Raw genomic sequence first — 18,668 nt, forward strand, 5'->3', positions numbered from 1 at the left:
GGGCAGAGAGAAGGGAGAGAGAGAATCTCAAGCAGACTTCCCAATGAGCACAGAGCTTGACTTGGGGCTTGATCTCACAACCCTGAGATCATGACCTGAGCTGAAATCAAGAGTCAGATGCTTAACTGACTGAGCCACCCAGGTGCTCAGTCTATTTTCCTTTTTAAAAAATTTATGATAGCCACCCTAACGGGTATGCAGAAGTATCTAGTTGTGGTTTTGATAATGCAGTTCCCTAACGACTAATGATGCTGAGCATCTTTCCACATGCTTACTACCCATTTATCTTCTTTGCCTATTTTTAAAAAATTGAGGTAAGATTCACATATAATAAAAATTGACCATTAACCATCTTAAAGAGTACAAGTCAGTGGCATTTAGTACGCTCACAATGTTGTGCAACCTTCTGCACATTAAAGAAAATTTTGAGGTTTAAGAGTTCTTTATATATTTGGATACTAAACTTTTGCCAAATATATGATTTACAAATATTCTCTTTTATTCTGTGGGTCATATTTTTATTCTTGATAAAGTGCTTTGATGTATATGAGTTTTAATTTTGATGAAGTTTATCTATTTTTTCTTTTGTTGCCATGCATTTGGTGTCATAATCCAGTTTTGTTTTTTTTTCTCCCATCCAAGTACTAACCAGGCCCAACCCTGCTTAGCTTCTGAGATCAGACGAGATCAGGTGTGTTCAGGGTGGTATGGCCACAGACCATTAGAAAACTAATCCTAATCCTAATCCAAGTTCACAAAAATTTATACAGGCATACCTTGTTTCACTGTGCTTTCCTTTAGTGCACTTTGCACTATTATTATATTTGTTAAGGTAATCTGTATCAATGATCTTTGATGTTATAACTGTAATTGTTCTGGGGTGCCATGAACCATGCCCATATAAGACGGTGACCTTAGTCAATAAATGCTTTGTGTCTTCTGGCTGCTCCATCAAGAGGCTATTGCCTGTCTCTCTCCCTGTCCTGGGCCTCTATGTTCTGAGACACAATCGTGAAATTAGGCCAATTAACAAGCCTACAATGGCCTCTCAGTGTTCAAGTGAAAGGAAAACCAAATGTCTCTCACTTTAAATCAAAAGCTAGAAATGATTGGGGCGCCTGGCTGGCTTAGTTGGTAGAGCATGCAACTCTTGATCTCAAGGCTGTAGGTTTGAGCCCCACGTTGGGTATAGAGATTACTTAAAAAAATTTTTTTAATTAAAAAATAAAAGCTAGAAATGATTAAGCTCAGTGAGGAAGGCATGTTCAAAAGCTAGATGGACTGAAAGCTAGGCTTCCTGCACCAAACAGTTAGTCAAGTTGTGAATGCAAAGCAAAAGTTCTTGAAGGAAATTAAAAGTGCTACTCCAGTGAACACATGAATGATAAGAAGGCAAAACAGCTTTATTGCTGATATGGAGAAAGTATGAGTGGTCTGGTTAGAAGATCAAACCAGCCACCGAATTCCTTAAGCCAGAGCCTCATCCACAGCAAAGCCCTCATTCTCTTCAATTCTATGAGGTTGAGTGAAGGGAAGAAGCTGCAGAAGGAAAGCCTGAAGCTAGCAGAGGTTGGTTCATGAGGTTTAAGAAAAGAAGCCATCTCCATAAAATAAAAGTACAAGGTGAAGCTGAAGCAGCAAGTGCTGATGTAGAAGCTGCAGCCAGTTCTCCAGAAGATCTAGCTCAGATAACTGATGAAGGTGGCTAACTAAACAACAGATTTTCAATGTAGACCAAGATGCCATTGAGAACTTTCATAGCTGGAGAGAAGTCAATGCCTGGTTTAGAAGCTTCAAAGGACAGGGGCACCTGGGTGGCTCAGTTGATTAACATCTGACTTTTTTTTTTTTTTAAGATTTTATTTATTTATTTGAGAGAGAGAATGAGATAGAGAGAGCATGAGAGGGGGGAGGGTTAGAGGGAGAAGCAGACTCCCTGCTGAGCAGGGAGCCCGATGTGGGACTCGATCCCAGGACTCCAGGATCATGACCTGAGCCTAAGGCAGTCACTTAACCAACTGAGCCACCCAGGCGCCCCAACATCTGACTCTTGATCTCAGTTAGAGTCTTGATCTCAGGGTTGTGGGTTCAGGCCCAACATTGGGCTCCACTCTGGGCTTGGAGCCTACTTAAAAAAAAAAATTTAAAAGAAGCACAGGCTGACTGTGTTGTTAAGGGCTAATGCAGCTGGTGACTTTAAGCTGAAGCCAATGTTCATTTGCCATTCCAAAAATCCTAAGGTCCTTAAGACTTATACTAAATCTACTCTGCCTATGCTCTATAAATAGAGCAACAGAGCCTGGATGAGAGCACATCTGTTGACAACATGGTTTATCAAATATTTTATGCCCACTGTTGAGACTTACTGCACAGGAAAAAAAGATTTCTTCCAAAACATTACTGCTCACTGACAATGCACTTGGTCACCCAAGAGCTCTGATGGAGATGTACATCGAGATTAATGTTATTTTCATGCCTGCTAATACATCATCCATTCTGCAGCCCATGGATCAAGGAGTAATTTCAACTTTCAAGTCTTATTATTTAAGAAATACATTTCTTGGGGTGCCTGGGCGGCTCAGTCAGTTGGGCATCTGACTCCTGATTTCAACTCAGGTCATGATCTGAGTTGTGAGATGGAGCCCCACATGAGGCTCTGTGCTCAGCATGGAGTCTGCTTGTCCCTCTTCCTCTGCTCCTCCCCCTGCACTCTCTAAAATAAATAAATAAAATCTTAAAAAAAAAAAAACCCAAAGAAATACATTTCTTAAGCTATAGCCACCATAGAGAGTGATTTCTCTGATGAATCTGGGCAAAGTAAACTAAAAACTTTCAGGGAAGGATTCACCATTTGAGATGCCATTAAGAACATTCATGATTCATGGAAAGAGGTCAAAATATCAACATACACAGGAATAAACTGATTCCCACCCTCGTGGATGACTGTGAGGGGGTCAAGACTTCAGTGGGGGAAGTAGCTGCAGATGTGGTGTTAACGGCAAGAGAGCTAGAATGAGAAGTGGAGCCTGAAGATGGGACTGAATGGCTGCAATCTCATGATAAAACTTGAACCGATAAGAAGGTCTTCTTTAGTATTTTTTTAAAAGATTTTATTTGAGAAAGAGAGTGAGAAAGAGAGCGTGAATGTGAGCAGGGGGAGAGGCAGAGGGAAAGGGAGAGAGAGAATCTCAAGCAGACCCCATGCTGAGTGCAGAGCCTGATGTGGGGCTTGATCCCATAACCCTGAGATCATGACCTCAGATGAACTCAAGAGTGGGCCACTCAACCCACTGAGCCACCCAGGTGCCCTGAGGGGGTGCTTCTTATGGATGAGCAAAGAAAGTGGTGGATGGAATCTTCTGGTGAAGATGCTGTGAAGATCGTTGAAATGAAGCAATTGACTTGGAATATTACATAAACTTGGTTGATAAAGCAGCAGCAGGGTTTGAGAGGATTGACTCCATTTTTGAATGACATTCTACTGTGGGTAAAAGGCTTTCAAAGAGCATTACACGCTACAGAGAAATCTTTCATGAAAGGAAGAGTCAGTCAATGTAGCCAACTTCACTGTTGTCTTATTTTAAGAAACTGCCGCAGCTGCTTCCATCTTCAGCACCCAGCACCTTGATCAGTCAGCAGCCATCACCACAGAGGCAAGACCCTCCACCAGCAGATTGTGACTTGCTGAAGCTCAGATAGTGATTTGCATTTTTAAGCAATAAAGTATTTGTATTTTTATTTATTTTCTTTGAAGATTTATTTATTTATTTTAGAGTGAGAGAGCGTGCACAAGCAGGGGGAGGGCAGAGGGAGAGGGAGAGAATCTCAAGCAGATTCCCAGCTGAGCGTGGAGCCCAATGCGGGGTTGGATCCCAGGACCCTGAGACCATGACCCAAGCGAAGTCAAGAGTCAGCAGCTTAACTGACAGCCATCCAGGCACCCCTAAAGTATTTTTAAATTAAGGTATGTACATTGTTTTTTAGACATAATGCTATTGCACATGTAATAGCCTACAGTAGAGTATAAACATAATTTTATATGCACTAGGAGACCAAAAAATTCATTTGACTCACTTTGCTGTGATATTCACTTTATTGTGATGATCTACAACCAAACTTGCAATGTCTCCAAGGTGTGCCTCTATCTGTGTTTCCAAGAATTTAATAGTTTTAACTCTTACATGTAAGTATTTGATCTATTTTGAGTTATTTTTGTACATGATGTGAGGAAGGAGACCAATTTCTTTCTTTTACATGTGGATATCCAGTTGTTCCTGCATCATTTGTTGAAAAAACTATTCTTTCCTCACTGAGTGGTCTTAGCACCCTTGTAGAAAATCAATTGACCATAGATGTGTTGGTTTATATTCAGACTCTATTGATTTGTAGGTCTATCCTTATATCAGTACCACATTGTTTTGATTGCTCTAGTTTTGCAGTAAGTTTTGAAATCAAGAAGTTGAAATCCTCCAACTTTGTTCTTTCTCCAAGACTGCTTTGGCTACTTGGGGTTCTTTGCATCACCATGTGAATATTAGGATGAGATTGTCTCTAGGTATTTTCTAAATTCCCCCAGGATGTCTTCACTAACCCACTGGTTATTTAGGAGTGTGTTGTTTAAATTTCACATATTTATGGGGCGCCTGGGTGGCTCAGTCGTTTAAGCAGTTAAGCGTCTGCCTTCAGCTCAGGTCATGATCTCAGGGTCCTGGGATTGAGCCCGCATCAGGCTCCCTACTCAGCATGGAGCCTGCTTCTCCTTCTCCCTCTGCCCCCCTTCCCAGCTTGTGCTCTTTCTCTATCAAATAAAATATTAAAAAAAAATAAATTTCACATATTTGTCAACTTCCCACTTTATTGTTAGGAATTTCCTTTTGTTATTGATTTCTTATTTTATTCCATTGTGGTCAGGGAACATACTTTGTATGATTTCAATCTTCTAAATTTATTGACATTTGTTCTGTAGCCTAACATATGCTCTATCCCACAGAATGTTCCATATGCCATTGAGAAGAATGGGTATTTTGCTACAGTTGGGTGAGATGTTCTATAGATGATGGTTGGGTCTAATTGATTCATAGTGTTGTTCGAGTCTTCTATTTCCTTGTCAATCTTCTGCTAGTGGGGTAAGTGCTGAACTGCCTGTTTCTTCTTTCCATGCTGTCAATTTTTGCTTCATGTATTTTGGTGTATATATTACTTTATTATTATTATATCTTCTTGATAGATTGACTCTTTTACCATTATATAATGTCTTTGTCACTCATAACAATTTTCATCTTAAAGTCTATTTTGTTTAATGTTAGTACAGCCAGTCCAGCTCTCTTTTGGTTACTGTTTGCATGGAATATCTTTTCCCATCTTTTTACCCACCCTTTAAAAAAAAAAAGATTTTATTTATTTGAGAGAGACAGAGATAGTGACAGAGAGCATGAGCAGGGAGGAGAGGGAGAAGCAGTCTCCCCGCTGAGTAGGGAGCCTAATGTAGGATTCGATCCCAGGACCCTGAGACCATGACCTGAGCTGAAGGCAGGCACTTAACCAACTGAGCCACCCAGGCACCCCTGTTTGTTTGTTTTTTTAAGTGGGCTCCAATGCATGGCTTGAACTCATGACCCTGAGATCAAGACCTGAGCTGAGATCAAGAGTTGGATGCTTACCTGAATGAGTCACCCAGGCATCCCCCTCATTTTTGTCTTTGAATCTAAAGTGAGTGTCTTGTAAATAGCATATACTTGGATTATGTTTCTTAAAAAATCTATTCTGTCAATCTCTCCCCTTTAATTGGAAAGTTTAAGTCATTTACATTTACTGTAATTACTGATAAGGAAAGATTTCTGTTTTGTTTTCTACATGTCATGTCTCTTTTTGTTCCTCAGTTTCTCCATTACTGCCTTCTTTTGTGTTAAATATTTTCTAGTGTACCATTTTTTTGAAAAGATTTTATTTATTTATTTGAGAGAGAGAGAGAGAGAGAGAGAGAGAAAGCATGCACACTTGAGCAGGGAGGGGGGCAGAGGGAGAGAATCTTCAAGCAGATTCCCTGCTGAGCACAGAGCCCAATGTGGGGCTTGATCTCTTAACCCATAAGATCATGACCTGAGCTGAAACCAAGAGTCAGACACTCAACTGACTGAGCCACCCAGGCGCCCCTCTACAGTACCATTTTAATACCCTTATCATTTCCTTCACTACTTATTTTTGAGTTATTTTCTTAGTGATTGTGCTGGGGATTACAATTACCATATTCAAACATATGATAAAGCATTTATAATTACATTTTTTTCTACAAATACTATAGTAGTTGTATGTACGTATTGTATGTATAAATACTATAGTATTGTATGTATAGTATAAATAATACAGTACAGATACTATAGTATTGTATGTATAGTATGTATACTATTAAAAACAGTATTGAGACACCTGGCTGGCTCAGTTGGTGCAGCATGCAACTCTTGATCTCAGAGTTTTGAGTTCAAGCCCCACACTGGACGTGGAGCTTACTTTAAAAAATAAAATATATGTATTGCAATACAGGATAGGCAATGGTGTAGTAAAATTAACAAGATGTCTGTTTCCCCAACCCCTTCTAGATAGGTTAATCCAACGTGCCTCTAAGTGAAAATTTATCAGCATAATTGATAAGGCCTTTTTGGTAAACTTCACAGAAATTGTTGAGGAGAACACACCACCCCAAAATACGTCATTTTGGCATACTGATTATTTTGAATTAAGTTACTTAAGAAATAGCCAGGACAAGAAGGGTACTCTGAGTCCCCTTTTGTCCCCCCTGAAAGCAGGAAATAAATCTCCCATGTGAAAGGTATTTTCCTAATATGTACCAGGAGGAAGAGAGACATCCTTATCACCAGAGATAGGAAATTTAGGGCCAAGAAGACTGTATAAACAAACCTTGTTACTACCTCATTAATTTATTACCCCGAGCCCAAACCCCTTTTTCAATTATTCACAAATTTATTGTTTCTTTGTCCAAAAGGTATAAAAGCTGCCTGCTTTGGTTACTTCTTTGAGCATCATATCTTTGTGGCTCCCATATGTATGAAATTATATTTTTCTCCTGTGAATCTGTCTTATGTCAATTTAATTATTAGACCGGCAGAATCTAGAATGGAAGAATCTAGAAGGGAAGAGAACCTATATTGTGAAAGCAAAATAAATCCTGTTGTAAATTAACTGTATACAGTACTTTGTTTTGAAGAAAAATAAAGGATGCTCTACTCATACCGTTAGCTGATAAGTCAATAAAAATAGTTTATCACTATGTGTGTGTTTTTTTTAAGTAGGTTTCACACCCAGCACGAGCCCAACATGGGGCTTGAACTCATGACCCTGAGATCAAGACCTGAGCTGAGATTAAGTGTTGGAAGCTTAACTGACTGAGCCACCCAGGTGCCCCATCACTATGCAATTTTTAGCACATAACTTGGGAGGACTTGAAAGAATTTAGGGATGCTTCTATAATAACATTCTTTCCATTGCAGGTACTTATGTGAACACGTTCTCAGCACCTCAGCTATAAAGCCCAAAACCTGCAACAGAACTGATGTTAAAATCTGTCTCATTCTAGCAATCAGTAATATTTTTCTTGAATACTGGGGGAAAGAAGTCCCATTCTTCTCAGATATTCATTCCTAATACAATGTTATTTTATGCTTAATAATTATTATAAAACTTTATACTGCATTCACCAATTGCTTTTATTCAATTGTATGAATAAAGAACTTCTAGATTGAGTCAGTACTTCTGAACCTGTTAAAAAGAAAGCCTGAGGCCCAAATTGGCATCACTTACATCAAATCACCAAACTGGGGCTTAACACCTAACCTTACTGAAGTTCTAACCTCCTCCAGAAAGGTAATCTTAACTGGTCAGGAATCTTCTGATCAGCACCAATAAGGTAATCTGTCACATGGGCCCTCTCTATCCCTCAAAGGAAGATGAGGTAATCCATTTAATAAGACTCTTTTGTCCCAAAAGGAAAGTCACTTCACCTGAAGTAATTCTTTTTTCTGTTTATATCTTTCTTGTCTCGCGTTTAAAAACTCTTCCCTTTCAGGGCACCTGGGTGGCTCCGTCAGTTCAGTGTCCAACTCTTGATTTTGGCTCAGGTCATAATTTCAGGGTCATGAGATGGGGCCCAATGCCAGGCTCTGCACTCAGCCGGGAGTCTGCTTGAGTTTCTTTCTCTCCCTCTGCCCTGCCCCCTGCACACACATGCACACACACTCTCTCTCTCAAATAAGTAAATCTTAAAAAAAAAAAAAAAAAAAAAGACCTCTTCTCTTTCTGTAGCCTTTGGAGCTCTCCTCCACTTGCTAGATGGGATGCTGCCTGACTCATGAATCAATTAATAAAGCCAGTTAGAGCTTCAAAATTTACTTAGTTGAATTTTTGTTATTTCACAAACCTTATGTCAAAGAAAATATTAAAAAGTGAAATTTGAGTGCATATTTTACATTCCTTCTTGTAGAGAAGTATGATAAGTGTCCATAAAATGTTTAAGTGTTAAAAGATAGACACTGTTTGGGGACCAAATTCTGTGGGGGAAACATAAGGGAGATACAAAATTAAGGAGAAAAAGGAATGATGTAAAATTTCCAACTGCTAAAGAAGAGCTTTTTCAGAAGGCTGATGGTAGGTATCAAGTGGGCTTTATATTCCAAGGACTATAAAAAAAAATACTAGTACTAAAATGTGCCAGAAATGACATACTTTGCAAATATAAACTTGTCACACAAGTTTTAAGTTCAGATGTCAACCAAAGGAATGAGTGAGGCAATACACGGTGTTTGTTTAGAGGGTCAAGTCTGAAGACCCCAAAGGAAGCCCTTCACTAAGGGTGGCTCATTAAGAATACAGAGCAAGGACCTCAGCTTCATGGAGGCAGAGATCTGGGGAACAGACAGGCGCTTGGCCCAGAAACTTGGGCCTACGCTAATGATAAATGGTTGACAGTTAACCCGCAAGGTTACTATGATAATAAAGGTGGGTGTTTCTGGAGTATTTTCATATCTACACGTTAGGTGTGATGCAAAGCCCTTTCCATGCCTTGCCTTTGGGCCACAACCAACTGACAAAGTGGGGACTATTATGAGTCCGAATTTCTGCACACAAGTCGGAAGGACTTTACACATGAACAAAGGAAGGCCCAGAGAAGTGCAAGAACTTGCCCAAGGTGGGGATGGGGAGGATTTGTGTGGCTTGAGGTCTGATTTCCAGTCTCCTGATGGTAACTACTCCTGCAGACCATCTCCCGCTGTGTTCTCTCAGGTGTCCTTTAAAGGTGGCAAAGTGAATTAGGAAAAAAAATAACCCCGCCTCATAAGTGCTCCATTCCCACTTGTGAAATGGGCAGCTGAGGTTTCTTTCAAAGGCCATTTCCACAAGCACAGTCATCTCCATGCATAATGACTGGCTACGGACAGACCTGGTTAGTAACAGCGCAATATAATTAAATGTCCTTTCATCCAGGCATTTCAAAGGGCTTCATCAATGTTAATTATGCCCCAAGCCCTTGTGAAGTGGTGCTTGGTTCAATTTTGTGAGCATTTAACGTCAAGCAAAGGCGATGCCACTGGCCCAGGGGTTACACAGTTTGAACACACACCTATTAGCAGCCCTCAAGTGTCTGGCCAAAGAGTTGAGGTGTGCAGAGCTCCTGACATGAAGCCCCTCCTCCAGAGCCCAGAGCTTAAGAACTGTAAAATGGCGGTGTCTGGGTCTGCTGGCAGGGAGGGAAGTGAGGGCCCCTGCCTGGGTGGCTTCTGCCTCTGGACAAGCCACCATGCTCCTCTTCTGCAGAGGAACCATGCCCGGTGTGTTCACAGAAGTTATCTGAAGTGCTAAGTGTTCAACAAGCACACATACGTGGACGGCTAACCCAGAGCAGGGATTCGACCCTGGACTCTGTCCCAGAGTGAAACAACGGTTTCCCACTGAGGGGCGGTTGTGAGAACCACCTGGTGTTGGCCTCAGGCCAGTGTCCTCACTTGCGATGTCTCTGGTTCTTGAGTTCCTTTACCCGCAATGTCAGTTGGGGAGGGTGCGTCTGAGGCAACATCTAGTCCGGCTCCCAACTGGCTCTCGACTCCACTGGGCAGAGACCACTGAGGTGGAAAGGAGGGGAGGAAGGAGGCAAGGGCCATCCTCATTTTGAAGGCAAATACCTCGGTGGGAGCTGCTGTCAGTGGAGGATCTCAACTCCCCGAGAAGGACCAAGACTTGGCCAAAGTCACAGAGCAAGAAAGGGAAGAGCCAGACCTGATCAGGTCCTCCCAACACTTTGGTCTCCAATATACTGCAGGTGAGGTAGTACTGAGGTCTCCCCACTATCAGGAACCTTGTCTTTGGGACATAGGTAGGCCCAACTGGGACACTGTGAGAATAAAGGAGGCTCTATTAATATACATGGACATGAAGCCAGGACTTCCGGCCACTGTACTCATAGCGCAGTCTCGGAATGGGAAGTGCCACTAGCGAGGGAAGTAGGCTGAGGGCAACACTAGAAGCAGGCAGCAAGGTTTCAGACTCAGGGGCTTTCTCAGCGTGGCGTCAGCAGACCTCAATGTCAAGGGTGGGGCAGCAAGACCAAAGTCACTTCTCTCTCTGCTTCTGCTTCCCTGCGTGGATGTTGAAGACCAGCAATTCTGGGCTGGGGTCCTGCCATTGCCACTTACTGCTGTGTGACTCCAGGAGAGTTACCGTAACTCTCTGAGCCTCAGCTGCCCCTCTGAAAAATGGAGTGACTGTAAACGCTCACGGATTGTCACGTTACATGAAATAAGGCACGTGGTGAAAGACCACCCGGCACATAAAAAATACTAACACAATTCTAGCTCGTTACTATTATTTTTAAAATTTCCTTTTTTATTATCACTATTATTAGCAACAGCTCTAAGGACCCTCCTGGCTCCAAGAATTGATGTTTTATCAGCTACAACTCTGGGAAAGAACGGTTTCCAGAAAAGCAGCCCAAGGTCACAGAGGCGGGAAACCTTGCTTGGATAGTGGTATCTGAGTGAAACCAGCTCAGATCTCCCGTTCCAAAATCTGCTTTACATCTGCCAACGAGGGCCTCTATTTAAACACCACGGTGATAAGACCAGTCATCACTTGCTATTTAAACTGACCTCCCACAATCCCTTGGGCTTGAGACTGCCAAGAGCTAAGTATAAACTGCATTTTGGCTTGCTCTGAGGGTTACTCACATTCAAATACAAGAGATGCATCAGTCTGGCTGAACCAGGCTCTGCTGCCCTGTAACCTGGCTTCAGGCCAGCTCCCTGACGCTTACCTTCTCCGGTAGGGGAGGCACTATCTTCCCCAGGATTGCTATTTCAACACTTAATAACCAATGTCAGGGAGAGAAGGGGCCTTGCAGAATGGCTGGCACAATGCGGGGAGTGGTGGATAAAAGCTGATGGATAAAAGCAAGGGCCTTGGCAATGCACAGACTCAATTCGAATCCTAGCTTTACTACCTATTGACTGTGTGGCCTTGGGTAAGTTAATTAACCTCTCTGTGCCAGTTTCCCAATATGTAAAATGGGATTATAATAGTATCTACCTTATGGGGCTTTGTGGGGATCAGCACAGTCCCGGCCATATAGTAAACACTCAACCAATGTTCACTGCCATTATGATCATGATGATTACTATAGTCATTGGAATTGGCTACAGAAGCATGATAAAGGACCTATATTTTCCTGCCAGGAAAACTGCCAGAGGTGATACCTGAGCTGGAGCTGGAAGGATAGGTAGGATTTCTATCAGTAGAAACGGGATGGTGCAGGCAGCTTCAGTTTCCTTCATCTGTACATTCAGGTCATCCTCCTAACCACCCCTGTAGGATGGATTTAAAGCTGAGCTGCAGAAGAGTTGCAGAGCTTTCCGCCAAGTTATACTGATAGAAAGCGAGGAAGCTGGGATTTGAGGCCAGGTCTCTCTGATTCTAAAGGCCATGCTCTTAACACCTGTTGTATCTCCATTTTTTTATCAAATTCTGTCCTGAAGGGTAAGGTACTGACAGAAATAGCTCTCCCTCCCCAGATGTAAACCCCTTCCGGGAAGAGATATCTCAATTATGTATACAGCCCCCTCCCAGGCATGGATAGCAGGTGCTCAGCTGAAATGCCTATTTGCATTTCACTGAGGCCCGACTCTTGACTCTTCGGGACTGAGGCCAAGCCTCCAGGAACCCCAGGCTATGCTGTCTCCCGGGCAGCTGGCCTCCTGGCCTCTCTTTCACAAATCCCCCCTCCACACCACACCACCGCCCACCCTCCCCACCCCAACAACCAGGGCAGAGAGCAGGGCTGCCGTTCAAGGCAAACAGCTTCCTCCTGACTTCATCCTGATCGAGTTGGATCTGGGCCCTCTTAATGTTTTCCTTGCCCCAAAGATAGACGATGTCAGGGCAGCCTGCCCAGCCCATATAACCGCCTTCCCCTGAGAGCCACCCACAGGGCCAGCACCCCCAGAAACCTGTTCGCTGTGTGACTCCACCCCCCTGCCCGCCACAAATTGGACCAGGGTAGACACCTGACTCAAGCTGGCCAATCAGGTCTTCCCTCCTTCCAAGGTGGGGTAGGAGTCCCGATCCTTCCAATCTCCACTGTCCTTCCTACCTCTGGTTCCAGGAGCTACTCCGTAGTCTTTTAATAGTTTTTTCTTTTGCCTCATCACCTCTGCAGTGGGTTTTTATTCCTTGCAACCAAAATAGCCGTAACAAAATCAAGGAGGAGGAAAACAACTTCCCCAGGCAGAATTAAGTACACCTTCCTCTGCTTTAAGCACCTTCATCTGCTCCTCTTTGTAACGACAGGCACTTCTGCCTCCTGCATGGGCTAGGTGCTTTTTCATTGATCCACATGATTGGAGGGATGAGGGATGGAGGGAGGTATTACTACAGCATTCTACCCATAACAGAAGCTCTGAGAGGCCAAGTCATATGTCCAATGGCACTTAGCTAGGAAGGAGCAGAGTAGGGATTGGAACCCAGGTCGTCTTCTTCCCTTTATCCCCCCTGGAACTTCAGTTGGCTCCTAACTTTGCCCACGTGCCTGTCTCCCACCTCAATTCTTTTTTATTTTATTTTTTTAAAGATTTATTTTATTTATTTGAGAGCGCGTGTGCACACAGCGTGGAGGGGCGAGGGGGTGCGGAGAGAGAGTCTGAAGGAGACTCCGTGCTGAGTGCAGAGCCCAGAGGGGGTCTGATCTCACAACGCTGAGATCAGGACCTCAGCCGAAACCAAGAGACAGAGGCTTAACCCACTGTGCCACCCAGGTGCCTCCTCCCACCTCAATTCTTCTTGTTGGTAGAGTTACCATGATTGATTTCTCTCTGCTCTGGCACGAAGGTATTTCTGTAATAAGTAACTGAATTAATTTGTAATTAAAATGGAAACTTACTAGAAGTCTCATGTGGGAGAGTGTTCTGTGTTTGTCTGTATTTGTCTGTATTTGTCTATTTGGCATCCATTCATCACAGAACCAACTGTATTAACTGTATTTTCTTATGTTCTGTATGCTTGATGCTCTGGCATGTGTGGCCTCCCTCACCAGGCACCAGACCCCCTCTGCCGGGCCAGCCAATTCTTAGAAATAGCGAAGGAGCATGCGCTGCAGCACTGTTTACAGTCACCCCAGCTTAGAAACAACCTGAACAGCCAGCAATAGGGAATCTGTCCAGAAAATTTTGATAGGGCAACTCAACAGATTATTGGGCAATCATTCAAAAAGTATGTGTCAGGTCATGATCCCGGGGTCCTGGGATCGAGCCCCGCATCGGGCTCCCTGCCTGGCGGGAAGCCTGTTTCTCCCTCTCCCACTCCCCCTGCTTGTGTTCCCTCTCTCGCTCTCTCTCTATCAAATAAATAAAATCTTTTTTTAAAAAAAAAGTATGCGTTAAATCACTACTACTCGATGACATGGGGAAATAGCCCCCACACAGGCTTAAGTCAAACAACCAAGATGCAAAACTGTCTGTACAATCTGGTCCCAAATGTGTAACACCAAAAAAAGACAGGAAGGAAATATCCTGAAATATGAACAAAGCTTGTCTCCAAGTAACAGAGTAGGTGATTTAAACAACAACAGATCTTCCAAGTGGGAAAGCATCCCTTTAAAAATATTTCTCTACCTTTCAATTTTTATGTCTTTCTCCAACCCCCTATTTTTATGTATTTCCATGAGCATTTCTTTCCTCTGGATTACACGTTCTCCTACCAGTGGGGGGCGGGGGGGGGGGAGGGAGGCGGCTGCCTGTTTCTGCCAGTGACAGGCACGCAGCCCCTGGAAACGTGTTAGCCAACACTGTGCTGTGTTACTCTCTTGTTAGAAAAACACAACATTTCAAAACCACAAAAGCTCTTGCCTTGTAGGAGAAGGAAAGCTCGCTGAGCGGGTTGGCGCTGCTGGTGGGCGGCAGCTGGTGCAGCTGCAGGGCTGCGCTGTGGGCTTGGTCCATGGTGCTCTAAAGGCACATCCCTGGGCCTGGCCTGGGAGCTGCTGCTACGCGGGGCCCAAACCGGAGACCATCTTCCCTGGCGGTGTTCACCTCCTCCCACCAGCCATCGGAGGACTTCAAAGCTCTTCTGGCTGGCTGACAGCTTCTCCTGCACCTCCACGCAGAGAAGTGCCAAGTTCTGTCTCTCCCAAGCAGACGGACAAGGGTGCAATTCCTTCTCCTGGCGGTGCTCTAGGGGGGTGGGGAGGAGCATTAAAAAATGCATGTACAATGTGACATAGAGCCCAGCTTTGTAACCCGAGGAGGGAATACTATGAGGACAAAAAACAACCTATCATAAGAAGTGAAGCCCTTAAAAAAATTGTATCATGCCCCTGGTTCCCTTGATAAAGATGTGGCTCATCTACCTTGGAACCTTCCCCCCCCCCCCCCCCCCGCCCCATAAAACTCACCTTTTCTCTTCCCCCCTGTTTCTTTCCTCCCATCACATCCTAATTTAAATCCTACCTTTTCTAGAGGCTCCCCTACACATAAGAGGTGGGATACTGCCCTTGTCTACCTCTGCAGGTCTCCAAAAAAATATCCCTTTGCCACAAAACAGGAACCATCTGTGTTCTGACTTAGGGAAGAAAGAATGAGAAGATGTGGATGGTGGAAGAACTGAGCTGCTACCGAGGGTCAGTCGAGCACAGGTGAGCTAACACTGGGCCCCGGCAGAAGACCTGTGTGACCGGATCACATCAGCTCTGGGAGCCTCAGGTGCCTCATCTGTAAAGTGGGGGTAATAATGTGGCCTCAAGTAAAATCGGCAATGACAGTAATTCGGACTGTCATTGTTAACTTTATCGGGCTGATAATTTTCAGCACAGGTCAAGCTTTTCTACCAAATAAGAAAGAAAGATGAAGTATATGCTCCTAGGGTTCTGGGAGGCATGGCCAGAGCACCTTACTGCAGTGCTAAGGGTTTCTCTGAGGTCCTCGTATAGTAAAAAAAAAAAACCCATACAAATTTGGATTCTCCTACAAAGTCTGTTTTGTTTTGTTTTGTTTTCCCAACGTGGGAGCTTGAACTCACAACCCTGAGATTAAGACCTGAGCTGAGATCAAGAGTCAGATGGTTAACTGACTGAGCCCACCCAGACACCCCTCAATGTTTATTTTAATATAAAAATGTTACAGCTTTTGATCTGTTATATGCTACCTGTTTGCCTTGGCCAAGTCATTTAACTTTCCAGGCAGTTTTATCTGCTGTAAAATACAGATAATAACATTCCTACCTCACCCCTCAAGGTTGTTGTGAGAATTTGATGAAATAATGCATGTAAAATGCATGCATAGCAAATGGCCAATGAATGGCAGCTATTATTAGTATTAATTTTATTCTTATAAGTTTAATTGCTGAATTTACCCACAGATATTCCTCTTTCTTTCATGCATTCATGCAACAAATATTTATGGAGGGCTGACTGTGTGTCAAACAGATGCAGCCTCTGCCATGCCCCCAAGGCTTTAGAAAGTTGCCTCTGAGTCCTGTAACTTCCAGTTCCTTCTGTTATCTAGCCCTGCCCCCAGCAATCCTGGTTCCTGGTGTGAATAGCACAGTCATATGTCACAGGGCTAACACTGTGTCCAGAATCTAGGAGACACTGGATGCAGGGCTTAGCACCGGGGCAGCCAGGAAGACCATTTGGCTCAGGTCTCACTTTGTTGAAGGGCCTCAAAATTAAATTATTGCTGCTGCCTCCAGATGACATTCTACATTCGCTGTATATTCAATACCGTAATTATATATACACACATATACATATGGTACATATCTATATACAATATACACAAGGTACACTCATCAGACAATTTTATAACTCACATCCCAGAGCCAGACTTCCCTGACTGTAAAGACCTATGAATATTTGCAATCTTGTGAAAAGTATAATTATTCTTCACTATACTTTGTGTGGGTGAAAAGCATGACTGTGTTAAATTTATGTATTTTAATGTTTTGAATATAGTAAAGAGTGCCCCAGGGAGAGACCTCCGAGAGACCCTTGCAGGCTTTCAACCTGGCCTGGAGCTGAAGGGGGCACTGGAGCCCAAACTGGGAAGGTGTCTGCTGAATCCCCTGTTCAGTTGCAGCTTGCCAAGGTCCGGCCCAGAGCCCGGCATGGTGACCTCCAAACATACCTACTGACTGGCTAAAGGCAGGCCTGTGGAACACCTGGGGCAGCTCGCAGTCAAGAATGAATGGCTTACTCAGGCCTAATCAACCACAACTCCAGAGATACAACAGCTGTAGCCAGCCCCGCCCACAGGATGTCAGAGAAAGCAAACAGGCCTTGAGGACATGCCAATGGGGTGATGGAAACCCAGGCCTCCTAACCTTCTTTGGACCAGCCGCTTTGTTCAGGTGGGTTTCTGTTTTCGCTTTTGTTGGTGGAGTTGTTGCGGTCATTTAATTCCCTTTTTTTTTTATTTTATTTTATAGATTTTATTTATTTATTTGAGACAGAGAGAATGAGAGACAGAGAGCATGAGAGGGAGGAGGGTCAGAGGGAGAAGCAGACTCCCTGCTGAGCAGGGAGCCCGATGTGGGACTCGATCCCGGGACTCCAGGATCATGACCTGAGCCGAAGGCAGTCGCTTAACCAACTGAGCCACCCAGGCGCCCCATTTAATTCCCTTTTTAAAAGCAGCTTCCCTTTTTGCCTCAGGGCAAAGGCCTCTAAGGCATCCCCTGCAAAGGCAGGAGGCACTCCCTCAGCCAGGTAGGAGTTAGGACAGAAAGCTTTGCTGGAACTCTTTGCAAGTTTTTCTCCCTTTTAAGGCGCACATTGTTAACCTAGTGAACCTCCTTTTCTGCCTTCAAAGCACTTTTTCAGCACTAACATATGCCCAAGAGGCAAGCGGCCAACTCTGTGTTCCCAGCGACCCCTTAATTCTGAGGCCCTCACAGCCAGCAGTAAGAACAGGGTCATTGACTCAAAAAAGGAAAGATAATTCTCGGTGCTTGCTTCCATTCCATCCCCCTACCTTATCTCAGTGAATTATTTCACCAATCCACAGAGCAGGTTGGACAGATGAGAGGACCACAGCTCATGGCTGCTAAGAGAAGGGTTTGTATCAGAATTTGGCTCTATCTGAAAAAAATCAATAAAACACGCCCTTTCCCACCACCTGACGATTCAGCTTTTGGCCGGTGGTGAGTGCCAGTTACGCCAAGCCCTTTCCTTTTCCTGGGCTTTGGCTCACTAAAAGGTTACACTCCTCCCCTCCCACTGAGCTGGAAACTATAACTTCCCGCATACAGTGTAGATCAAGAATGCCTCCCCGTATCCCACCTGCTAACTCCACCATCGGCTACTGCCAGGAAGCCCGAGCCGGCGTGTAGAGAAATAATTTTGGCAAAGTTACTGCATTTCACTTCCTGATTTGGTAAAGCCTGCCATCACCTACAGTAAGGCAAACCCATGCCCCCCCCCCCCCCCCCCCCCGCAAAAGCGGGGAAAAAACCATTCCGAGGCAGCGAGACCCAGACCGGCAAGCCTGGTGACAGCAAGAAGGAAGGGTATTTGTACTAGGGGACGTTAGATGATTCCAAATGCATTACCTTTCCTGAAAAAGCGAAGGCTGACTTGAAGTCCCCCCTGTCTCAGGCTTAATCACTACTCACCGGGCGGTGTCTCCTCTAAGGCCCACCTATCCCAGGTTTCTGAGAAACGACTCGGACTCTCCGCGCAACCCGGAGGCACAGCCTCCTTAATTCCTTCCCCAACTCAAGAGCTGCCTGAGCGCTGCAGTGTTTTGCTTTCAAAGGCCACGATTTGATTTGCCAGGCCGCCTGCCAGTCAGAAGCTGGCGGAGACTTCGTGCAGGCGAGTGGCTGCGAGGAGGGGGTGGGCGGGACAGCCTCCGGCTATTGGCTGCGCCGCAAAGCTTGCTTGAAGCGTAGTGGGAGCGCCTCGGGGAGGCGGGGCCCCCCTCTCGAGCTTTGCGCTCACCTGGAGGGGGTCCCCTCTAGTGGCCGCGCCAAGGACGTTGGAACAAACACCTCTCTCTCCGCCTGTCCTGGAGAGCTCGGGTGACTGCTCACCTCCCCTGCCCGACAGGTGGGCAGCCTGCCAGGAGTCCACCTTCCAGTTCTCAGCGCCACCTCCCGGGCTTTGCTCCTGCTGTTCCTCC

At 44.6% G+C, this 18,668-nt stretch overlaps 1 protein-coding gene across 5 annotated transcripts in view; it reads right to left on the reverse strand.

The window, feature by feature from the left end:
* Positions 1 to 18,291, reverse strand: part of NIPAL3 (NIPA like domain containing 3) — a 56,233-nt gene extending 37,942 nt beyond the window's left edge. For 2 of the 5 annotated variants that reach the window (XM_064589749.1, XM_064589753.1), the window contains exons 1-2: positions 18,160 to 18,291; positions 14,400 to 14,723 (exon numbers count right to left, since the gene is read on the reverse strand). In XM_064589749.1, coding sequence (XP_064445819.1) covers positions 14,400 to 14,492 — 93 coding nt within the window. In that variant the 5' untranslated portion in view covers positions 14,493 to 14,723; positions 18,160 to 18,291. Of the gene's footprint in view, positions 1 to 14,399; positions 14,724 to 17,519; positions 17,589 to 18,096 lie in introns of all 5 variants that reach the window. The other 3 variants (XM_064589751.1, XM_064589750.1, XM_064589752.1) reach the window with 3 other exon arrangements.
* Positions 18,292 to 18,668: the final 377 nt, after the last annotated feature.

This window comes from Mirounga angustirostris, unplaced genomic scaffold, assembly GCF_029215605.1.
Source record: "Mirounga angustirostris isolate CCGP_5_RB_7025 unplaced genomic scaffold, mMirAng1.0.hap1 SCAF_4, whole genome shotgun sequence".
Classification (NCBI taxonomy): Eukaryota; Metazoa; Chordata; class Mammalia; order Carnivora; family Phocidae; genus Mirounga; species Mirounga angustirostris.